The sequence below is a fragment of the Pseudorca crassidens genome, chromosome 7 (assembly GCF_039906515.1).
Source record: "Pseudorca crassidens isolate mPseCra1 chromosome 7, mPseCra1.hap1, whole genome shotgun sequence".
Taxonomy (NCBI): Eukaryota; Metazoa; Chordata; class Mammalia; order Artiodactyla; family Delphinidae; genus Pseudorca; species Pseudorca crassidens.
The window spans coordinates 810385-833795 of NC_090302.1; the positions used below are offsets into that span (position 1 = coordinate 810385).

At 59.3% G+C, this 23411-nt stretch overlaps 1 protein-coding gene across 11 annotated transcripts in view; it reads left to right on the top strand.

Moving 5' to 3' along the window:
• EXD3 (exonuclease 3'-5' domain containing 3) overlaps window positions 1-23411 on the top strand; it is a 76477-nt gene that overhangs the window by 39627 nt on the left and 13439 nt on the right. For 9 of the 11 annotated variants that reach the window (XM_067742503.1, XM_067742510.1, XM_067742504.1 and 6 more), the window contains 12 exons: window positions 854-951; window positions 7020-7093; window positions 7199-7237; window positions 8843-9009; window positions 9408-9531; window positions 9828-10038; window positions 10153-10262; window positions 10789-10951; window positions 11030-11196; window positions 11694-11849; window positions 20270-20323; window positions 20539-20670. In XM_067742503.1, the coding sequence (XP_067598604.1) occupies window positions 854-951; window positions 7020-7093; window positions 7199-7237; window positions 8843-9009; window positions 9408-9531; window positions 9828-10038; window positions 10153-10262; window positions 10789-10951; window positions 11030-11196; window positions 11694-11849; window positions 20270-20323; window positions 20539-20670 (1495 nt within the window). The remainder of the gene's footprint in view (window positions 1-853; window positions 952-7019; window positions 7094-7198; window positions 7238-8842; window positions 9010-9407; window positions 9532-9827; window positions 10039-10152; window positions 10263-10788; window positions 10952-11029; window positions 11197-11693; window positions 11850-20269; window positions 20324-20538; window positions 20671-23411) is intronic. The other 2 variants (XM_067742513.1, XM_067742514.1) reach the window with 1 other exon arrangement.

Sequence of the window (23411 nt, forward strand, 5' to 3'; positions counted from 1 at the left end):
TTTTTTAAAAAAATGGCAGATTCTGTCAAGAAGACCCAACATCCAAATAATGGGAATTCCAGAAAGAAGGGAAAACATGGAGGAATTCACTCCAGACCCAGTCCTGGGTGGATGGAGAGAGACCCACACTGAGGACCAGGACCCTAAACCCTCAGAAAGAGCAGGAGTCAGACCGGTTCCAGGAGCAGTGCTGGCGCAGGCTTCAGCCCAGCCAGACGCAGTCCAGCGTGAGGCCTAGGGCACCGTCTCCAGGTCCACGCCTCGCCCCTGGGAGGCGCCTGCAGAGCCGCTTTGCCCTGGCCTAGGGACAGGCGAGGTGCAGGGCCACCAGGACGGTGATGGACAGGGGCCTGGGAGCAGCCAGTGGCGGGGAGAGGGGCGCAGGGTGATGTGGGCTCTGTCCACAGGACAGGAGGCTAAGGAAGCAATCAGACCAGCAAGGATTAACCCACAGAGAAGAGGAGGCTGTGGCCTAGCCGCCAGTTGTATTTGCACCATCGTGATATGGTAGAAGCTGCTTGTGCCCAATTAACTGGAACCGTGGGTGCTGTTGTCTGGGGAGAGGAGCCTTCTGTGGTGAGACATCGTACAAAACACCTAAAACTGAATCATCGAGAGGCCACAATACAAAGTGGTTCTTGGAAACATGGGGCAAATGTAGACCACCTCAAAACTGTCGTGCGGGTGACTGGCGGCAGGAGGGGCGTGCTGACGTGCTGCCTTTCTCTGAGCCTTGGAAGAAGACTTGGCTTTTGAACTGTGCACGTGTATGACATTGATGAAAAGTAAAATCTTGAGATGCGTTAATCGAGAGAAAGCATTGCTGGGCACGAGCCGTGTCTCTCTCCTGCAGAAGGTACCCGCAGACGACCTTGAGGCTGGAGAGGCTGAGCCCCAGAGCGCTGGGTCGGCAGGTCCTGCGACTGCTGGAGCAGCATGGCCTGGACCCTGGTGAGTGGGGCCCCCACGCCCTGCGCTGGGGCGGGTGCCAGGCTGGTGCCGCCGGGGGTTCAGGCGGACCGGGGTCTACCGACCCCCAGCTCCCTTCCCGTCTCCTCCCTGCTTCCCCTCAGCATCTGTCCACTTGGGGTGCCCCTGGGAGTCTGGGCCCCGTGGGTGAGGACCACCGAGGCCACACCTACACCGTGCCCCCTGCCCCCTCCCCCTTGGTGATCACGGGCACCCTCTCAGAGGAGCAGTCTTACTGACAGTGTTTTATAGCTTCACTGTGTGAGACTGTGGAAATCCTTCTCACTTCCTGGCCCGTGAGAGTGTTGAGCAGGAACGGATGTGGAATTCTATCAAATACTCTTTGTGCACCTGTTGGGCTGATGCTATGCTTTCCCCCCTTTGGTCTGTCTGTGGGGTGGATCAGGTTGATTGACTATATGACGTTAAATGAATCTTGGATCCCTGCCATGGCCCCATCTCTGCCGGGTTGTGTTGCCACTTACGTAGACTGCTAGGTCTCGTTTGCCAACTGAAGCTGGATTCAGACTTCGCCTTCCTGAAATGTCTGTTTCTGGCTTTGTGTACGAGGTTAAGCTGGCCTCTGAACACGCAGTGGATGACGGCCTGTCCTTTCTTTTCACTGAGGGTGTTTGTCTAAGATTGGAATTCTTTCTTCCTGAGAAGTTGAGGGGAAATGGCCTGTGAACCTGGATTGCTTTTCATTGTGGAAACATGACTATTGATTCGTCAGCTGTGGGGTTTTTTTTCAGGGAGTTTGTCTATTTCACTTACGGTTCCAAAGGTACTGTCATTAAGACTCCTTCTTTTTTATGGCTGAGTAATGTTCCATTTTATATTTACACCTCAGCTTCTTTGTCCACTCATCTGTCGATGACACTCAGGTTGTTTCCGTGTCCGGGCTGTTGTGGATAATGCTGCCGTGAATGTAGGGGTGCAGGTATCTCTTTGAGAGCGTGATTTCATAGACTCTGAATACCTACACAGAAGTGGAATTGCTGGATCGTACGGTAGTTCCAGTTTTAATTTTTTGAGGAACCTCTACAGTGTCTTCCAGAGTGGCTGCAATGATTTACGTTCCCACCAACAATGTCCTAAGGTTCGCTTTTCTCCACATCCTCGCCAGCATTTGTTATTTGTTGGTTTTTGGATGACGGCCATTCTGACAGGTGTGAGGTGATGTCTCATTGTGGTTTTGATTTGCATTTCCCTGATTAGTGATGTTGAGCATCTTTTCATGTGCCTGTTGGCCATCTGTGTGTCTTCTTTGGGAAAACATCTCTTCAGTTCCCCGCCCTTTTTTTTTTTTTTTTTTTTTTGCGGTACGCGGGCCTCTCACTGCTGTGGCCTCTCCCGTTGCGGAGCACAGGCTCCGGACGCGCAGGCTCAGCGGCCATGGCTCACGGGTCCAGCCGCTCTGCGGCATGTGGGATCCTCCCAGACCGGGGCACGAACCTGTGTCCCCTGCATCGGCAGGCGGACTCTCAACCACTGCGCCACCAGGGAAGCCCTCCCCTGCCTACTTTTTAATTCAGATTATTTGGGGGTGTTTGCTACTAAGTTTTATGAGTTATTTATATATTTTGGATATTAACCCCTTATCTGTACGTGGTTTGGAAACATTTTCTCCCACTCTGAAGGTTGCCCTTTCATTTTGTTGATTGTTCCCTTGCTGTGCAGGTTTTGTTTGATGTCGCACATATGTTGATTTTTGCTTTCATTGCCCTGCTTTTGGTTTTTTGATCCTGTCTGTTGTATGCCCTGCTCATCCCACTAAACTGAATCTTTCCCTTCTTTCTTCTTGAATATATTCCCCAAGTTTCAATATGTATTATTTTTATTATTGTCCAGCTCAAGACACTTTAAATTTCTATTATAATTTTTTTTTTTTTACTCATGAACTAACTAGAAGTATGTTTCATTTCTTCTTTTGTTTGTTTTCTTGGTTGTGCTGGCTCCTTAGTTGCTGCATATGGGCTCCTTAGTTGAGGCTCGAGAGCTCCTTAGTTGCGGCATGGCAGACTCCTTAGTTGTGGCATGCAAACTCTTAGTTGTGGCGGGCATGTGGGATCTAGTTCCCTGACCAGAGATCGAACCCAGGCCCCCTGCATTGGGGGTGAGGAGTCTTAACCACTGCACCACCGGGGAAGTCCCTAGAAGTGTGTTTTTAATTTCCAAGCTATGACATTTTTGGTTATCTTTCTGGTATGGTCTGTTAATCTCATTGTGATCAGGGACCATGCTTGGTATGATGTCAGTCCTTTGACTGGGTTGAAATGTGTTGTTGGGAAGAGATCTAACTTCTCCCCTCTGAAAGTAATGTCTCTTTTTCTCTGGATACCTTTAGACTCTTCTCTTTGTCTTTGGTGTTCTGCAGTTTCACTGTGAGGAGCCTAGTTACAGATTTCTTTTTATTTGTCTTGCTTGGGATTTATTGGGCTTTTGAATCTGTGGATCGGTGTCTTCAATCTGCTCTGGAATCTTTTCGGTCATTACCTCTTTCGGATGTTGTCTCCTTCCCCTGTCTTCCCTCTGTTCTTTTCCTGGGACTCTGAATGTACATTGAGTCCCCATATCTTCCATGTATTTTACGTTTCTTACATACTTTTCATCCCTTTTCTTCCGTGTTGTCTAATCCTGGTAACTGCTTCTGCTGTCTTTTTCACTTTACTAGTTCTCTCTTCATCTGTATCCAACGTACTATGAAATCCATCCACTATTTCTATTTCGATTGTTATGTTTTCAGCCCTGGAATTTATAGTTTGGTTCTTTTTCAGATCTGCTGTTTCCCTTTGTATGCCTTCCCATTGCCTGAAGACATTTCTGATTTTGTTTTTTCTGTCTCTGAGTACCGTGCTCCTGGCTGTGTTATGGTCTGTATCTAAACTTCAGCACTGTCTCTGGTCCTCGTCTGGTTTGTCTGCCTTGCTTACTTGCAGGCTAACTTTGCACCTGCCAACCTTGAGAAATCATCTGATGAAGCTGCCTGCCTCCAGAAAGGAATTTATATATTTATTTATTTTTGGCTGCGTTGGGTCTTCGTTGTTGCGCGCAGACTTTCTCTAGTTGCAGCAGGCCGGGGCTACTCTTCATTGCAGTGCGTGGGCTTCTTGTGGTGGCTTCTCTTGTTGCAGAGCACGGGGCTCTAGGTGCACGGGCTTCAGTAATTGTGGTGCGCGGGCTGCAGTAGTTGTGGCACACAGGCTCTAGAGCGCAGGCTCAGTAGTTGTGGCACATGGGCTCAGTAGTTGTGGTGCGCAGACTCAGTAGTTGTGGCACACGGGCTTAGTTGCTCTGCAGCATGTGGGATCTTCCCGGATCAGGGCTTGAACCCGCGTCCCCTGCATCGGCAGGCGGATTCTTAACCACTGCGCCACCAGGGACATCCCCACTGACAGGTTTTGATTCAGCCCCTCTGGAGGCACCACGTGCACAGAAGGGAGAAGCAGGAGGGGTGGGACCACCCAGGCCAGCGGCGCAGGTGCATCAGGGCCCTGGGAGCCAGGGCCACGGGCTGCACTGGCGGTGGGGGCGGGGGTTGGCACTGCACCCGAGACACAGGAGCCCACCTCAGAGGCCTGGCTGGGCAGGAAGGAGCCAGCCCCCCTCAGGCTGCTGATTAAAACCCAGAGGGTGAGTTCTAGACTCAGGAGCTCTGAGGAAGGTCCCAGCGACGCAGACCGCTGGGGGGTGCTGGGCTCTGAGGGGCCTGGAAGACTGGACTGCGTCCACCGCCCTGCAGTTGGGGACCTGGCCCTGAGCTGAAGCCAAGCGAGTGGGCTGGAGGGACCCCTGACCCAGGCACAGGGGCCTCCAGGCTCACCTGCACACCTGCCCTGGGCACCAGTCAGGGAGCTCTGGGAGCGTTGCCCCGTGGGAACATGAGGTGGGGACATCCAGGCCCCGGCTGCCAGGGCCTCCCGCAAGGCTGGTGGTGGTTGGTTGAGGCAGGGCCCCGCCCACCCAGGACCAGGACCAGAGCCTCGAGGGCCGGGGAGGGAGGTGGGCAGGAGGCCCACAGAGCCAGGCATGATGGGAGGGCTGTGGCGGGGGCAGCTCACCATCCAGCAGCCCTGGCACACCATCCTTTGACTTCAGGGGCCACGTCATGGCCGTGGTGGGCCAGGCCTGGCGCCAGAGCAGCCTTTGGCGGCCTCAGGCTGGCCTTAGCTGCGTGCTTCCCAGGACAGGGCGTGCCCGCCTGGGGAGGGTCCATCCCACCCGACAGGTCTCGGCCGGCCCGAGGCTGGAGCAGTTGAGTGCCCGGAGCCCGCGGTTCAGGTGGGGCCTTCCCTGCTGATCGTGCGGAGGGCCAGGAGTGCGGACAGGAGGGCAGCGGCAGGTTCTTTCCGTGGGGCCTCGGCCGGCAGCCCTGCTGGGGAAATAGGTTCCACCAGGCCCCCTCCCGGGTATATGCATTGCAAGGCCCCTTCTGTCGCCCCCCAGCTGGCTCCGGGGTCTGTCCCAGCCAGGAGGCCTCACGGTGGCAGGGCTGCCTCTTCTCAGTAGACCTGGCAGTTCCTAATTTCAGACAACACAGGCCAGCGTTTCCAACGTCCTAAAAACTGCCCCCCCAGAGGGAGGGGCACCAACGCCCCCCATGGTCCTCGCTGGGCATCCACCATTGCAGCGTGGGCCTCCACGTGGACTGACCCCATGCCCTCCTTGGGAGGACAGAGTCAGACACGATGCAGGGTAGGGCCCGCTCACCCCTCAGCCCTGAGCTCCCCCAGCCCGCCCTCCCCAGGCCTGGGTCCCGGTGGAGGCCCCAGTGTCTGGGCAGAGTCAGCAGGGCACGTTTGGGTTGCGTTTCCAGTTGGCAGCGTCTGGCAGGTGGCTGGGCCTGACCCATCTGCACCTTTTCCTTTATGTTTGGGTTTGGATGAACCATCAGCGCAGACTGCGGCCTGAGTGCCTTCTGTCGATGCGATACTGTACCCATAGGATTTTGACAAAGTATCTCATTGGCAAAATGATGCACAGCCTTGTAGAAATGTCAGGAAAGCTGGTGTCTGTCTGTCTCCATCCGAGCGAGACTTGCTTCTGCAGCAGCTTCGACACCTTTGTCTCTGTCCTGAGCGTCGCCTCCTGCCCTGAGTAACTTGTTCATCCGTCCCTCCCTCCCTGCTGCAGTCTCGTCCAGGCTCCCGAGCGGCCTGTGGGGCACGTCCGTGGATCTGGAGCCCTCTGGTCTTGCGTCCCTGCCTCGGCAGGAAGCGGGAGGGAAGGCTGGGGGGCAGCTGGCAGGACCCGGCCTCTGGGCAGCCCCGACCTCTGTGTGCTCGGACAGCGTCCTTGTAGCCAGGGTGCTCCCTGTGCTGGCTGTGCGGTCCTGGCTGGGGCGGCCGTGCCCCTCGAGAGCATGGGGTCCTGGCCAGGGTCCGGGGAAGGCCGGGCCCCCACTGGGAGGTGCGGGTGGGCAGGCTCTGTGGTCAGCATCCCCCCCGGACCACCAGGTTGCAAGGACAGCTGGCCCCAGGAGGGAGGAACAGCAGCGGGTGGTGGACAGCGGGTGGTGGACAGCAGGTGAGTGGACAGTGGATGGTGGACAGCGGGTGAGTGGACAGTGGATGGTGGACAGCGGGTGAGTGGACAGCGGGTGCCCTTCCCAGGCCCCCCTGGGCTCTGAACAGAATATGAAGGTGAGGCCAACAGGTGAGCATAATTTGTGAACACATGAGCAAGACCACCCCTTCCTTGAGAAACTCACGTTCTGGGGGGGCCAGGAAGCAAAGGCACCAGCTGCCTGGAGACAAGGCAGGAAGACCCTGAGAGGTGGGCGTCCAGGAGACCCAAAGGGAGGATGGGCCCGGCAGGTGCGGGCGGAGGGCGCAAGGAGGGCTCTGGGGTGCTGCATGGGGGCGGGGCACCCTCCTTCAGGGCTGGGAGGGCCGCTCTGATGCAGGTGGAATGGAGGCTGCCCGTGGGGTGGGGCGGGGGGGTGGGCAGAGGGGAGGGGGAAGACAGGCAGAGCCACACAAGCCCCGACCCCTGCCCCATCCCGTACTCACTCCGTCCCAGCCCTGCCCAGAGCCCGCCCTCTCTTTCAGACCTGTGTCCCAACGTCATCACCCAGCAGCGCCTGGCCGCCCTGCGGTATCTGTGCTACAAGAGACTGGTAGAGGTGTGTGGACTGGGGCCCGGGGTGGAGAGGGGCTCCAAGCGAGGCCCGCTGCTGTGCTCCTGGGGCTGCCGCTAGAAAGGCTTGCGCTGGTGTCCACTTTTGCAGAGAAGCGTATCTCGGGAGAGCTGGGCCGAGCATGTGCAGGTGAGTTCAGAGGGTCCCAGTGTGCAAGGACCACCCCCCCACCGTGGGGCAGGGTCGGAGCGGCCGGGGGTCCAGGACCCTCCTTCACCACTTGTGAACAGAGCTCTCAGGCGCTGGATGAGGAGAGGTTCACCGAGAGGAAATTCTAGACCATCCTCAGGCGCCCTGCTTGCCATGGCGCTGGGCCCCGAGGCCTGGTGAGACTGAAGACCCCGAGAAAGAGGCAGGCGCCACTTGGGGTGATGTGGGGACACGGAGGGCCGGACTGCGACCCCATGACAGTGTCGTCCTGCAGCCTCTGTCCTCAGGCCAGAGCTGGAGTGGGGGTCATCGCAGGTATAGAGCTATCCCCAGCCCCAGGTGAATCGGCCTGGGAGAAGGGTGGGCTCTTGGGGGTCCCGGGTGCCGTGTGCACAGGAGCTCTGCAGTGGCCAGTGGAATGGGGGGCCCCCTCCCTCCTGAGCGCACGTGCAGGGCCTGGTGCCTGCGTGGCATCCAGTGGAGGGCAGTGCCGAGCCGCCCCCGGAGTGACCGGGCAGGGGTGGTGAGTCACCGGAGAGGAACGCGGACCCCCAGGCAAGGCCCGGAAGGCCGGTCCCTCCTGGGTGCCAAGGCCGAGCCGTCCGGAAGGGCAGCGGACATCCTGAAGAATGTGAGGGGCTTCCACGTATTGTCCACGTGGGAACCCGCGGCCTGCGGGAAACGGACGGCCTGAGGCTGCTGGGGACAGAGCCGTGTGGGGAGGTGGCCCCGCCTGCCGGCCAGCCGGGACTCCTCAGGAGGGTGGGGCCCACAGCGACCCGTGGCCTCGCAGACACGGACACCCCACCGCCGTCGGGACCCTGTGGGCCACGTGGGCCTCTTGCGCCCACACCGGGCCTTGCCTCCCTGAGGGCACAGTGGGTGCAGGGTTGTTCCGTGGCCTCACCCCCCCCGGCACCGCGGCCGCCCAGGGGCAGGGGTGAGGAGGTGCAGAGGGAGATGCTGGTGGTGAGGGCTGGGGCAGACCGTGCTCAGGGAGGCGGTGCGGGTCCCAGGCCCGGGAGCAGGCCGTTGAGCAGAGCCGCGGTGTTGGGTGGGGGCTCGTGCGTGCGGAGAAAGGCCGAGGCGGAGTGGGTAGCAAGACGGGCCGTGGGCTCAGGATGGCGGCCCTTCCCTCTGACACGTCCAGGCCCCTCAGCACCTTGGCTCAAGCCAGCTCGGTCACCATGGAACCTCAGTCATGGGAACTGCTGGTCTTCAGAGGACAGCCACCTGCTTATGAAGGGCTCAGGGCGGGGCTGAGGGGGGGAGGTCAGGACGAGGTCTGAGTCGGGGTCAGGGCCGGGTCCGAGGGGTGGAGAGATCAGGGCTGGGTCTGGCGGGGCGGAGGGGTGTCCGAGGCGGGGATGCAGGGCCAGTCTGATGGGGGAGGTCAGGACGAAGGTCTGAGTCGGGGTCAGGGCCAGGTCTTAGGGGGAAGTTCAGGGCCGGGTCTGGCGGGGGTTGGGGTCTGAGGGGGGGATGCAGGGCCAGTCTGAGGGGCAGACCTGGGTCTGGGGGCTGCCTGGATGGGCCCGACCCCTTGGGGCAGACCAGGCGAGCAGCCCAAATCCCGTCCCCCAGGGCCTGGTCGGGCAGGACCAGTGGCTACAGGAGCAGCTGCTGCAGCTGCTGACATCTCACGACAACACGGCCCTGGTCGCCCAGTGTGCCCTGGACCTCTTGCTGCCCGAGGAGCGACTCCCGGCCTCGGTGGCCGCAGAGCTCCGCCAACTCAGGATCCAGGAGAGGTGAGCGTCCCCAGGCTCAGAGGCCCACAAGGAGGACGCCCTTGGGCCCCCGCCCTCGAAAGTGGCCATAAGTCATACGTGCTGGTGGTTTGGGAATTAGAAGCGCGGGAGAGCCGAGCAGGGGCGCAGGCAGAATGCAGACACACAGCAGGAGTCAGGCGGATCAGCCCCTTGGGTGCTAGCGAGACCCCATGGCCAGATCCCTCAGCCGGCCAGATACTCCCAGGGGCCTGAGGACCCGGCCGCCTGCAGTCTGCGAGGGCAGAGGCGTGGGGAGCAGACCGCGTAGACCCCGGCCCACGCGCGGGCCCTGAGCACTCCGCTGCCCCAGGGTCCAGGCCGGGCTGTGCTGTGGGGTGCCCTGGTGGGGGCGGTGCTGCAGCTCTGCTCCTCCGCAGGACGGCTGAGGCCCCTCTGGAGGACGGGAAGGACGATTACTACCAGCTGCCCATCCCCAGGGAGCACCTCCACTTCCTGGCCTCGTGGGAGGACCTGGCCAGGCACCAGGAGGAGCTCCTGCAGGTGGGTGCCTGACTCCCGCAGGCAGCCGGCTTCGGGGGCTGCTCACCAAGGCCTCCTGGGGCTCTGTCCACACCGGGCGCTCTGGCTTAAGGACTCCGGGCCTGAGTCCTGAGCCCGGTGTGGACCTGAGCATCGGTGTGGCACTCGACTCCTTGTGTGGGCACTCGCAGGGCCGGTCCAGCTCTCCCCACAGAGGCCGCCTCCCCTGGACATCAACCCTCAGGCGGCCAGGCAGGTGGGCGTGTCCTCCTCCCGGTCTTTGGCTGTGCCGTTCACGCCAGCCCCTCTGTCTGCAGCCCGGCCAGGTGGTCGGCATGGACCTGGAGTGGAGGCCCTCGTTCGGAGCCGGGGGCCGGCCCCGGGCGTCGCTCATGCAGGTGGCCGTGGAGGGCCGCGTGTTCCTGCTGGACCTGCCCCGGCTCTCAAGTCCAGCAGGAGGGCAGGCGCCCCAGGCCTTCTTCCGGCTGGTGTCCCGGCTGCTCGCGGACCCCTCCATCACCAAGCTGGGTGAGCGCAGCCCCCGGCCCCGCGCCGCAGCCCTGCCTGCCCAGGGGAGGGTGTCAGGGTGAGGCCAGGGCCCCTTCCTTGGGTGCCCATCACAGCGACGGCCCCCGCCCACAGGTTATGGGTTGGCGGGGGACCTGCGGAGCTTGGGTGCCTCCTGCCCGGCCCTGGCCCAGGCCGAGAAGCAGCTGCGGGGCAGCGTGGACCTGCTGCAGGTGCACAGGCAGGTCAGCGTTGGGGGGATGCTGGGGGTGGGGGGCTCCCTGCTGTGCTGAGCCGCCTGCACAGCGATACCGGGGCAGGGGTCTCACCTCAGGCTGGCGGGGTGTCTGCGGGCCGGGACTCGGCCTCGGGCTCTCTATGCCTTCTGGGCTGGCCCCGGCCCTGCTCCCTGGCCACAGGTCACCAGGGACCCGGGACACAGGGTCCCCCAGGGAGGCCGTGTCACCACACGTCCCCACGCTTCCCCAGAACCAGCCCGGCTCTGCCTACCACCCCCCACCCCAGGAGCTCTCAGCACACACCCTTGGGGCTTAAGGCGTTGGCCCCAGAGCTGACCAGTGGGCGGGTAACCACGGCCCCGAGACCTTGACACAGCCTGCCTTGGCCACCAGCGCTCTTCTCCTGCGGCCCTGTCCTCCATGGAGGACACAGGGCCTGCCCCAGGGCTCCTCGTGGGGCAGCCAAGGCACGTGCGGTGGCCGTCCTCCCTCTGCGGCGGGCCCCTCACCCACGAGGGGTGCTGTCTTGCAGATGCGGGCAGCAGACAGGCCAGCCCCAGGTGCGGATGGGGCCGCAGGGCCGCGGGGCCTCAGCCTCCTGGTGCAGCAGGTGCTGGGCAAGCCCCTGGACAAGGCGCAGCAGCTTTCCAACTGGGACCGGCGGCCTCTGTGCGAGGGGCAGCTGGTCTACGCAGGTGGGCGCCCCCGCACCCCTGCCCCGCACCCCCGATTGTCCCCACGCTGGAGGCTGAGGCTGACCTTGCCTGTCCCAGCCGCTGATGCCTACTGCCTGCTGGAGGTGTACTGGGCTCTGTGCAGAGAGCCTGCGCGCTTCCGCCTGTCGGGGGACCTGGCCAGGAGCCTGAGGCTGGGACGCGGTGAGAGAGCAGGGCCTGGGGAGCTGCCGCCCCTTCAGAAGGCCTCGACCTCACCCCAGCAGGTAGGCGAAGCCCGCCAGGACTCCTTATCACAGTTCCTACGGGGAGACCCCTGTCCTTAGAACTGGGGCCTTACAGGGTTGGAGACCGGTGTGGGTGTGGGGTGTCGGGGAGAGCCGTCCAGAGGGCTTGTGTCCCGCACGCTGGGCCCTCTGCCGGGAAGGAAGGAGAGCAAAGCCGCGGGTTAGCTTCCTAAAGGAGGAGGGGTCTCAACGGTCTCCTGACACCAGGTCTGGCGTGCCCCCTGCCAAGGTCTAGGGCAGCCTCTGGCCGTGTCCCCGTGTGCCCCAGGGACCCAGGCCCTGCTCCAGCGTGCACACGACCACCCCCCCAGGAGAGGTGTGCCGGCTCCCCTTGGGGCCCAGCTTCTCTGCTGTTTTCTGCACTGAGTGCATGTTGCTCAGGACGAGCTGACCTCACGGCCCGTGGGACCCTCGCTCCCCACCGGGTCCAGGGTGGGCCAGACGGGCCACGGCTGCTGAGCGGGGCTGTGTTGCAGGTGCCCGCGGGTGAGGACGCGGCCCCCGAGGTCCCGGCCAGGGCCTTCCGCGTGGTGTGTGACAGCATGCTGCAGGGGCTGGCGCGGAGACTCCGCTGTCTGGGCATCGACGTGCTGGTGCTGGCCACGGGCGAGGACCACCGCAGGGCCGCCGAGGTGAGCAGGCCTCCCGCGTCCGCTGGCAGAGGGGGCAGTGTCTGGGGTGGCCACAGGGCCCCAGCTGCATGGACCCCCGCGCCACTAGGGCAGAGGGCAGGACCCCCTGGATGCCGGGGTGGAGACATTTATGGCTCCGGCACCTGTGGTCTGCAGGCCTGGAGCCCTTGAGGATCCTTTGGGGGGTGGCCTGACACAGGCAGACTCAGGGTAGTCCTGGCCCCCTCGCTGTCTTTTGGCCCCTGGAAACGCTGTGTGCCCGTGAGGCCCTCCCCTCCTCCGAGAAGCAGGTGCTCACAACACCGCTGGAGGCACGAACCCCCCAGGGCCCTGCAGAAACCCCAGCAGGGCTGTCAGAATGCAGGGGTTAGAACATGGCTGGTAAGCGTTTTCTACCAGGTTTCCTGAGATGTGATTTACGCACCGCACGTTTATTGTACGTTCCCAGAGTTGTGCAGCCATCGCCACAGTCGATCTTAAACCACTTTCTTCACCCGTGAAGTTGTCCCCCGCGCCCCCTCCCCAGCGCCTGGCAGCCTGGCTTCGGTCTCCGGGGAGCCGCCTGTTGCGGACACTGCATGTCAGTGGACTCGCGCACGCGGCCTTTCGGGCCTGGCTTCTTTCACAAGCGTGCTGTTTTCCGGGCTCAGCTATGTTGTAGCGTCTGTCAGCGCTTCACTCCTTTTTACCACCAAATAACGTTCCATCGGGTGGACCGCAGCGGATCCACCCACCCGGCCGCTGACAGACGCTCGGGCTGTTTCCACTCTCGTCTGCTGTGACTCGTGCAGCCGTGAAAGAGCGTAGAGGAGGCCGGGTCACAACGTGGGCTTTTAATATGTGGTTTCTTTTATGAATTTGAACACATTCTTCTGGAAGGGGTCCCCAGGCTCACCAGGTGGGTGGCCGGAGCACAGAGCTGGCCAAGGACCCTGGGACTGCAGAGCTGTGGGGCGTCGTCAGCAGTGGCCCTTCCCTCCACACTCCGCACCGCCAGCCGGGTCCTCCCAGCAGCCCCCACCCCCAGTAATGAGGAAGCTGGGGCCGGAAGAGCAGAGGGGATCTGCCCGGGGCTGCAGGGGGAAGCCGGGAGCCTCCCGTGCCAGCCCCACGTCTGTGCGAGGATGTCCACTCTCCCCAGCCCTGGCCCCTCACAGCCGTCTCTTCCGGTCGCTTGGTCCTGGTGTCCAGGGGAGGAGGATGTGGTCGTGCCTCGGGTGGCTCTGGATGCCGTCCTTGTCGGAAACCCCTCTGTCCCCAACCAGGGTTGTTTCTAGCTTATGGGGGCAAGACTAGGACGGCCAGCCTGGCATCTCGAGGACCGCAGACCAGGCGTCAGTGGTCACGGGACCCAGGGAGGAGGGGCCTTCCCAACTGGCCCCGAGAGTATCCCGGTCTCAGCAGACGGAAGGCAGGGTTTGGCCCCTAGTCTGCACCCGCACTCCCACGTTACCCTCTGAAGTTTTACATGATGCGGCCCAAGGGAGTTGCAGGTGTGATTTACTTGTCAGCTGACCTCAAAGGGGCCGCCCCGGAGGGAGGACCTTGGATTATATGGGTGGAGCTAGTGTCATCACGTGAGCCCTTGACAGCAGAAACGGAAGGCAATCATCAGACTCAAAGCACAGGAAGGATTCGGTGTGGGCCGCAGGGCGAGGAGACGGACCTCCATCCAGCAGCCCCCGGGACTGGATCCTGCGGCACCGAAGGAGCCTGGAAGTGGGTTCGTCACCAGAGCCGGGCCGCCGGCACCGGAGCACCGGGGGTCCTGTGCGTGAGCCCCTGGGGCCCGCCCGCTCCCACCCCACAGAGCTGAGTGTGAGTTCATGCTCCAGTGGCTGTGGCCACGTTAGAAAATCAGTATATCTGGGAGCCAGGGGTGCAGCGCTGCTGTGATGATGCCTCAGACGCGGGAGATGGAGCAGCCGGAGAGGCTGGGGAAGTGCTGGGGTCGCGACGGCCCAGACGGAGCAGAGGGGGCAGCAGAGCAGGGGCGGACCGGAGCCGGGGGTTCAGACCTCGGCGCCTGGAACATCGCAGCCCGTGAGGCCACGGGCCCAGGGCCCTCCCAAGGGGTGTGAGAGGGGGACCGAGGTGCTTATTCCTGGGGTTGGAGCTGCAGCTCGAGCCCCTGCGTTACAGACGGACTTTACCCACGTCTCCCGTGAGGCTTTTAACTTGTCCCCTCAGCCTTGTGGTCGGAGGTCCCAGGGCCTCGTCCTCAGTGCCCACCCTGCGGGGGTGGGACGGTTTACTGCCACCCGCGAGCGGTGCTGGGGGCAGCATTCTGGGCCGGGGGCGACTGCGCACTTCTCACACCTGTGATGGTCTTGGGTGCGGCGGGAGCCCTGAGGGCATCTTCCGGAGAGGACGTCTCTAGCCGTGGGAGCTGCTGTGTCCCTTTGGCCGTTTACATTTTCTCTTCCATGGATCTTTCCCAATCACGCGTTTCCCGTCCAGACCCCCTGAGTGGATGAACTGGCTGTTCGGTATAGAAGGGCTGTACTGTGGGTTTTGACTCCTATGATGAGCGCTGTTAACACTCAAACATTTTTTAAAGAAAGGCAGCACTGCTGGTGAGGGAAGGGAGGAGGGTCCTGCCACGCGGGGCAGAGGCCCGGGCGCTGTATCCACGCTTGCGGGCAGTAGACCTTTCAAGGATGAGCCGGGGCGCCAGCCAAGCCGCACTGAGGTGCACCCTGGGCCTCCTGCTGCTTGGGCTCAAGTGTGAGAGGACGGAGTCTGCTGAGCGAAGAGCCGTCAGCAAAGAAGAGCTGGGGCGTGATGTCTGGGGAGGTTCTCAGCCCGTCTGGATGGAGGAAGATGCCAGCATTCAGTGGTGGCTTCCCCGGGCGTGGCCTGAGCAAAGCTGGGGGGCACATGGCCAGGCCGGGCAGCCACCCTGGCAGGAGCCAGACTGAGGAGCAAGTGCACGCACGGACAGTGGCACAGAGTCTGCCCCGACGGAGCCCCCGCCGCCACCTGCGTCCTCGGCTGGCTCCTTGCAGCAGGTCTCTGTGTGCCTCCAGGCGGTCCTGCTGCTCTGGGGACCCCGACGGATAGACGTGGGGAGATAAGCGCGTCCAGAAGAGTCTCCGGGAAGTGATTTCTGAGCGGTTCTGGGGTCTCTGGGTCTGATCTGCTAATCTGGTAGACTTAGGGCACTGAGGACCGGTCTGCAGGGGTAAAGAGGCCACTGGTGGGCCATGCTGTGATGTGGCCAAGCTCCTCGGAACATGGCTGGGGTTCCCCGTGGAGGCCCTGCAGAAGGAGAGCCCAAGGGGCTGGCCAGTGGCCGGGAGGGCCCAGGAGGAAGCCCCTCAGTCCTGGAGCGGCGGTGCTGAGGCAGCTCAGAACCACACTCGGGGCTCCATCCCGTGAGCCGCTGGGTGACAACACACAGGTCACACTCGCGGTCGCTGCTTCACCGTCCATTCTGCCAGTCTCGTCGGCAGGAAGTCACATCTCGCTGCACTTTCGCTCGCCTTCCTCCGAATATCAGTGAAGCTGAGCATCCTTCCACACGCTCGTTCGCTGCTTGTGCCCCTGTCCTGTGGGGTGCCCCGGGCAGAAAGTAGCAGGCCTGACCCTGGGCTGGGAAGGCCCGCTGGCACAGATGGTCCTGCCGGTAAAGAGCTGATGGAAAACTTGCCCTGAATGGTGGGAGGGGCTCATTGTGCCCCAGCTGTCCAGACAGTGTGGTCTGCCTAGACGCCTGCTTCCCTTCCGGGTTGCGGAGGGTGCCTGGGTGACTGAACCGCGGCGCACACCACGGGTGCTGAGTCACTAATGCATCTGCCCGGTGACGCGTGTTGCGGTGGCCGGCGCAGGGGGGACTCAGCACAGGCCGACTCCACCAGGCAGGCTCCGGGGCTTGAGTGGTTTCCTTCCCGTGGTGGTCCGGAAACAGCCCCTCCGTGGGCTTTGCTTGGATCTCGTTGACACTGTGAGCCAGGGTGGGGACAGTGACGTGTCATCACGTCGAGTCCTCTGTGCGTGAGTGTTGGTCTCGCTCTTCTGCGAGGGTTCCACGCACGTTTTGTAAGCTCTCCACGAAGCCCTGCCACGTCTGTGAGGTTTCACCCCAGGAACCTTCTGCTTTGTTGCCACGACGCGCGGTGCTGCTCGCTTTTCTGCGGCTACACAGAACTGTGGTGGGCCTTTAGTTCTTAGCTGGCCGAGCGTTGATCTTACATCTGGACACCTTGCAAAAGTCTCCTAAATTCCACTGAATCGACTCAGTTCTTGGGGTTCTCTTTGTGGACATATCTTCTGCAAACAGGTTGGTTTCATTCCTTCCTCTCCAGTCTGTATGGGTCTTCTTTCTTTCCCTTATCCTGTCCCAGTGGTCGAGGCCTCCAAGGTGGGGTTGACTAGGTGGTGACCGTGGCCGTCTGTCTCAGTTCTGACTTGACAGGGAATGTTTCTCCGTGAACCACGGTGGTTGCCAGGCCCCCACACCAGGCTGGGGAGGCTCCCCGGGTGCCATATCCGCTGCACGTTTCATCATGAAAGAAGCTGAATCCTACCTGATGCTTTCTCTGCAGCCATTGAGAGCATCCCTGTGACCTGTGCACGTGACGAACCTTTTCAGTCTGGACCCAGCCTAGCCAGCATGTCACGTGGCTGGGTCTGCCTCCAGGACCGTGTCTGACACAGAACTTCTCTTCCTCACCATCTTCTCTTCCACCTCATAAACAAGCTGGGAGTTTTTCCTCCTCTCTGCTTTCTGCTGCTTTGAGTAACATTTAGATTACCCTCTCAAACATTGGCCGACTTCCTGCAAGGCCTCCTCAGCCTGGTGTTTCAGGGGGGAGGCGTTTCCAGGAGTCTCTGATTCTTTCTTATTTAGTAGTTTTAGGACTACTTAGTTGTCTGCATCTTCTTGAGTCACTTGGTAGTCCGTACCTCTTTCTGGATGTGCCCGTTTCACAGAGTGTTTCGCGTACGCGGTGGTGTCCGGCTCCGCTGCGAAAGCTCTGCGGTACCTGCAGGTGGTCAGCTTCATTCTGATTGCTGCTCGCTCGTGCTCCCCCTCTTTCCTGATCGCACAGAGGTTTGTCAATTTACTAAGTCTTTTCAAATAACTAGCATTTGGCTTTGTTGATCCTTTCTCTTTCATTCTTGTGTTTTTTGTCTCATTAATTTCTCTTCTTATCTTTACAGTTTCCTTCCTTTTGCTTGCTTGGGGTTATTTCCAAGTGGAGTGTTTAGCTCTTTAATTTTCAGCCTTTAAAATTTTATGATGTAAACATTCAAGGCAATAAATTTTTCTTGAAGTCCGTTTTTGCTGCATTCCATCCGTTTTGATATGTAGTATTTTCATTACTTTTTCGTTTTAATAATTTTTGGGCGTCTGTTATAATTACTTACTTGACTTGAGTTCTCTGAAAGGCTGTTTTTCAGTTTCAGAAAGCTTGGGGTTTGGGAGCTTTTTAGTTATCTTTTAAAAATCAATTTCTCACCTATCTGAATTGTAGCCTGTATACTGCTGATTTAGATATCTGTGAAGACTTGCTTCGTAGTCAAGCAGATGATCCTTTTTACAAATGTTCCATGTGGCTTTAAAAGGCCACAGTCTCCTCCAGCCATGTTCCTTTCCCTCTCTTGCTCTCACACGCTCAGTAGGTCAAGCTTACTTAATGTTTGCTCAAGTCTTGCATATCTTGTTTGGTTGTTTTTCTGCCTGCTTCTATCGAAGACCTCGACAGTGGGTTCACCAAGTTCTCCTTGTAGTCATGTCAGTATCTGCTTAATATGTTTTAAAGTTGTTATTAGGTGCACATGCATACAACTTTTAGAATTCTTATATCTTCCTGTTGAGTGAAATCTTTTACAATTATGAGGTGAACCTCTTTGGCTCTAGTACTGCTCTTTGCAGTAAAGTCTATTTGAACTAATATTAATACCATTTCTCCAGCATTCTTTGGTTAGTATTTGTATATCCTTTTCTCACCCTTTTGCTTTCAACCTTTCTTTGCTCTTATTAGGTGTATTACTGTACTTACAAACTGCTTCTAGATGGACTTTTAAAAATCTAGTCTGACAGTCTTTGCTTTTCAACCAATTTAATCCAAACCAAGTTTAATCCATTTACATCTATTGTAATTACTGATATAATTTGTGTTTAGTTGTACTATATAACTTGTGCTTTCTATTTCTCCTACTTCTTCTGATCTTTTTTCCCTTTATTTCCTATATTTTTTTGTCTTTTTCATCCTTGTTTCTATTTTTTTCCTCTATTAGTTTGAAAGTTATAAATTCTATTTCTGTTCTTTTAGTGATTGGCCTAGAAATTTTAACATTTATTTCTGAGTTGACAATGTCTAAAGTTAAAATTAATCCAGGGATTTTAGGTCAATTTAGCTTTCTTGCCTGCTTTCCGTTTTACCTGCTATTATTTTCCAGTATTTTTAACACATTGTGGTTTTTCTTAGTTCTAAAAATTAGACATCATTAAATCTGTTTTATGTATTCTGTCCCTTTTCGAGTTTATGATGTATGGACATGCACATGCACTCCAAGAAAAAGCAGGCTCTTTTTCACTAAAAGAACTTCCTTTGCTATGACCTTTCATTGGGGCCATTTTTCCCTGAAAACTCTGTTTCCTCTGTCTTCTGAAAAAGAATGTTGCGGGGTTTATAGCTATAGCTTGACAGAACTCCGATAAGAGTCCACTGTCTCTTGCACCTGTCATTGCTGTTGGGACGTCTGCCTTCCGTTCTTGTCACTCCTGGTTTTACTCTCGACTGCCCTTTTGTTTGGGTCTTTCTTCGTATTTACTTCAGTTGTGTGTGTTTGTTTTTAATTTTGCTTTTTTATTAATCACATAGATATATATTTGTTACCGCTACGAAGTAACCACTTGCTTATTGCTTTTTTTTAATTGTGGTAAAATATACATAACATAAAATTGATCATTTTAACCGTATTTAAGTGTACGATTCAGTGGCATTAAGTGCATTCACAATGTGTGCAACCGTCACCACTGTCTATATCCAGAGCTTTTTCATCGTCTCAAACAAAAACTCTATATGCATTAAGCAATCATTGTCCTCTTCCCCCTCCCACAGCCCCTGGTAACTACTGTTTCACTTTCTGTCTCTGTGAATTTGACTCCTCTAGGGACCTCATGTAAGTGGAATCACATAATGTTTGTCCTTTTGCGTCTGGCTTATTTCAGGGAGCATAACGCCCTCAAAGTCCATCCATGCTGTGGCACATGTCAGCATTTGCTTCCTTTTTGAAGCTGGATAAATTCCATTGTACATTGTGTGTGTGTGTGTGTGTGTGTGTATTTGTTTTTGTCATCTGATGGTGGACACTTGGGCTGTTTCCACCTTTTTGGCTATTGTGAATAGTGCTACTACTATGTACCTTGATGTACAAGCATCTGTTCAGGTTTCTGCTTTCAGTGCTTTTGGACCTATACCCAGAAGTGGAATTGCTGGATCATATGGTAATTCTGTGTTTAATTTTTTGAGAAACTGCAACACTGTTTCACACAGCAGCCACGCCATTTTACATTCCCACCGGCATCTCATGAGGGCTCCCAATCGCTGTACATCCTCATCAACACTTATTTTCCTTTATAGAAGTAAAATAAAAGCGATCCTGATGGGTGTGAAGTGGTGTCTCCTTGTGGTTTGACTCGCGTTTCCCGGATGACATGATGTTGAGCATCTTTACATGTGCATACTGGCCATTTGTGTGTCTTTGGAGAAACGTCTTTTCAGGTCCCTTCCTTGCCCTTTTTTTTTTTTTTTTTTCTTTTTGCGGTACGCGGGCCTCTCACTGTTGTGGCCTCTCCCGTTGCGGAGCACAGACTCCGGACGCGCAGGCTCAGCGGCCGTGGCTCACGGGCCCAGCCGCTCCGCGGCACGTGGGATCCTCCCGGACCGGGGCACGAGCCCGCGTCCCCTGCATCGGCAGGCGGACTCTCTACCACTGCGCCACCAGGGAAGCCCACCCATCTGTTTTATGTTACAATTCACACACAGATATTTCAGAATAACAATGTTGATATTATCATCACCAACAATAGTATTACTGCCAGGTATTTTTCATTTTGGGTCTGTAGCCCTAGAGATACATGGTCGATTCACTGTGGCTTCGTGTCATCTGGAATGTTTCTGTCTTTGTAGTTCACTTGTTTCATCTTTGGGTTTTTAGAAATTGCTTTTTAAATTTAATTTTGTTTGCAATTCTGTGAAGCGTCTGCACGATTCTGAGACCAAATCTATAACAGGAGGGGATGCCCCGCCTCAGCCTGCGGGAATCTGGTGGCCACTCAGGTGCCAGGCGGAGACAGCTCTGGGGCACGGGGTGGGGGGCGGGGGCTGGCGAAAGGGGGGCAAAAGAAGCCCCAGCCCCAGGAGCTGGCCTGACACCCTCACCTGCCAGTTTTTCCTCCCGCCCAGGTCGCCAGGCAGGAGGGGAGGGTCATCCTGACCTCAGGGCTGCCGTACCACAAGGTGAGGACCCCACAGATGACTCACATCTGAGCCTCGACTTCCTGAGCCGCCCACACCTCAGGGTCTGCTTGTCGTGGGGCCAAGGGGAGGGGGGCTGAGCGGCACCACTGCCCCACCCTGGGCAGAGCGGAGGCTCTCGGCCTGGAGCTGGGAAGGCGGGGCCTGGGTGGGCTCTGGGTTCTGGCCCACCGCTCGACGGCTGCATGTGTCCACAGCTCCGGGCCCAGGTTGGGGCTGGGCGCTGCCTCTCGGTGGACTGCTCCCTCAAGGCCCGGCAGCAAGCCACAGCCGTGATCAGGCATTTCAACGTGCGTGTCACCCACTCGGACATCTTCAGCCGCTGCCAGGTGGGTGCTGCGTGCCCCTTGCTGGCCCTGGGCCAGTGTGGAAGCCCCAGGCTCTGACGGGCAAGGCCCGCGAGGCCCTGGCGGTGGCGGGATGGCCTTGGTGTTTCTGCCCATGTGAGCAGTGGCCACTGCCTGGTCTGTGCGTTTTCTCCTCTCCGCCACCCCCAGACGCCCATGCCCACGGCACGGGGGAGCTTGGCGGGGGTGGGGTGGGGGAGGGGCGGTCACTGTAGTCTGTGGCCAAGAGGTGGCAGAGCGTCGGGGCCCGCATGGCCAAGGTGGGCAGCTGAGAGTGAAAGGGCAGCTCAGGGCGAGTGTCCAAGCTCAGGGTTGGGAATGTCCTCCTGGCCCAGGGCTGGCCTCCCACTGGGCTTCTGGAGGGAATACAGGGAACCCACCAAAGTGCATCTGTCTGGGGCGGATCCCATTTTCCGAGGGCAAGGTCCAGAGCCATGGATTGCTGCTGGGTCCACCCTGACGGCTAGAAAGGTCTGGCTGAGGAAATCCCCAGGTCGGGGCAGCCGTACCCAAGGTTAAGATCCGTGAGGAGTCTGGGGACTGGGCGCCAGGGAGGGGGCACCCCTCCCCTCCCCTGCTGGCCTGTCGTGAGCTGTGCAGCTGAGGGGAGGCAATGCGGCCTTTGGGCCCGGCCCTGCCGGGCTGGGGTATGGCTGCCCTCGGCGTTGGGGTCTGCACGGGTGCGGCAGGCAGGGAGGGCCGGGGCCAGTCCCCGTGCAGGGTGCTGGCTCTTCCCAGAATGTTCTGGAGTTCAGGCCATGACGATGTTGCATTGGGAGCGGCTCCCGAAGCCCAGCTGTTTGGTGACAGCTCAGCCTGGCTTCCCCCATCCGGGTACACGTGGAGGCCGGCGGGGCCCCGCACTTCTGCACAGTCCCCCAGGCCGGCGCCCAGCAGGTGGGAGGGAGGGGGGAGGGAGGGAAGCCCCTGTTTTCAGGTCCTTGGACCCCCACCGCCTGGCCTGGGGTGCAGTCTGTGCAGAAGCTGGGCCCCTGCCCTGCCAGGACGGACGGTGGCCAAGCCGGGCGGCGGGAAGTGCCTTCCCTTGGGCTGGAGCTCGGGAGGACGGGACCGGGTCCCTGCTCCAGGCTGCAAGTGTTGTAAAGACCCCAGGACGCCAGGCGAGGCCTGCGGGGGGACATTTTCCTGAGCTTTTCAGAGCCTCTGCTGGTGTCTTCTTGAGAAAACGGAAATTGGGTAGCCAGGAGGAAAACGCCACTCGCGCCGCAGGCCACTGGCTGGGGGGTGCCTGAGCCTTCGGACCTGCGAGGGCCAGGCGCAGAGGGCGGCCGCTGCCCTTCGCGGGAAGAGCACCCAGGGCCCCGCTGCCCTCGCCCCACGTGTGCCCTGCCTCTTGGCCCCGCCGCTGCCCTGCCCCGGCGTGGGCCCCGTAGGGGGGCGTGGAGCTGGTGCAAAGGCAAGAGACAGAGCCGCACTCTGGCGGGGCCAGCCAGTGCCCCCGGGAGACAGGAGACAGTCCCGAGGGGGCAGCGGGGCCCAGGGAGGCCGCAGCAGGCGGGACAGATTTGCAGCATTCTAACCGCAGGGCGGGGAGGCAGGAGACCTGGAGCAGGTGGTGCACCTGCCCATGTAAGGTGGGGGGGGGGGCGGGGGGGCGCGCAAAGACGAGGCACATAAGATCCAGGATACGATTCACGGGCGCGGCTGGATCCTAGGTTTTAGGCTGAGCCCCTGGCCGGCGGCCCGGCAGGTGCTGGGTCTGGGCTCTCGGGAATCTGGTCTGGAGGGCACGCCGGGGTACACCAAGCTCTTGGGGCGGGGGGAAGGGGCTTCCTGCCCAGCTGGGGCCCTGCCCAGCGCTGTCCTTCTGTGGTAGATGTGCACACATTACACACGTGCCCAGCTGGTGAGGAGGACAGAGACAGGGTCCACGGCTCAGGGCCCAGAAGCAGAAGGTGGCCACACCAGTGGCCATACGGGGCTGCCGGGAGTGGGGCGGGGCGCCAGGCAGACCTGTGTGTGCGGCCACACGGGTGGCAGGTGGGAGCCCGGGTGTGAGGCTGGGCAGCAGCGCCCAGTGGGCCTTAGTCGGGAAGGGGGTCCCAGGGCCGGGGAGCCTCTGAGGCCCGTGGCTGTCCGGCAGCCTCCAGCGGGGCTCAGCTCCAGAGCGAGGCAGGTTGGGTGTGCCCCAGGGCAGGACCCTCCCTGGGTGGCAGACAGCTGTTTGGGGACATCTACATCTGTGCACAAGGACCCCAAAAGGCCGGCATGGCAGGGCCAGGCGGGCAGAGAAGGGGGTCCCTGAGAAGCTCGGATTTCTGCATTTGAGCCCAGCCTCGCTCACCACAGAAGCATCCGGGGCAGGGTGGGAGGACCCAGCTGGCTCTGGGTTAGTGGACTGGTTCCCACCGTGGTCTTCAGGCCGTGGAGCTGGTCACGATGAGCAGAGGAGTCTCACTGCCGACTTGCAGCAGTGTCTGCACCCGGGCTGGGCACCTCGGGCCATGCTCCCCGCCGCCTGCCCCCGGAGCCCCTCGGCCACGGTACTCGCGGCCTCCCCTCAGGAGCTCAGCCTGAGCAGCGGCCGGGAACGGCTGCCCACCCAGCGCCAGAGCGATGCTGTCCTCGGGGCCGGCCCAGGGGAACCAGTGGCCCTCTCGCAGGTGGACCCCAAGAAGCCCAGAAAAGGGGCTGCACAGATGCCCCGAGGTGATGGCCTGAGGCCCAGTGACCAGGAGCTCCTTGCGGCTGCAGACCCTGCT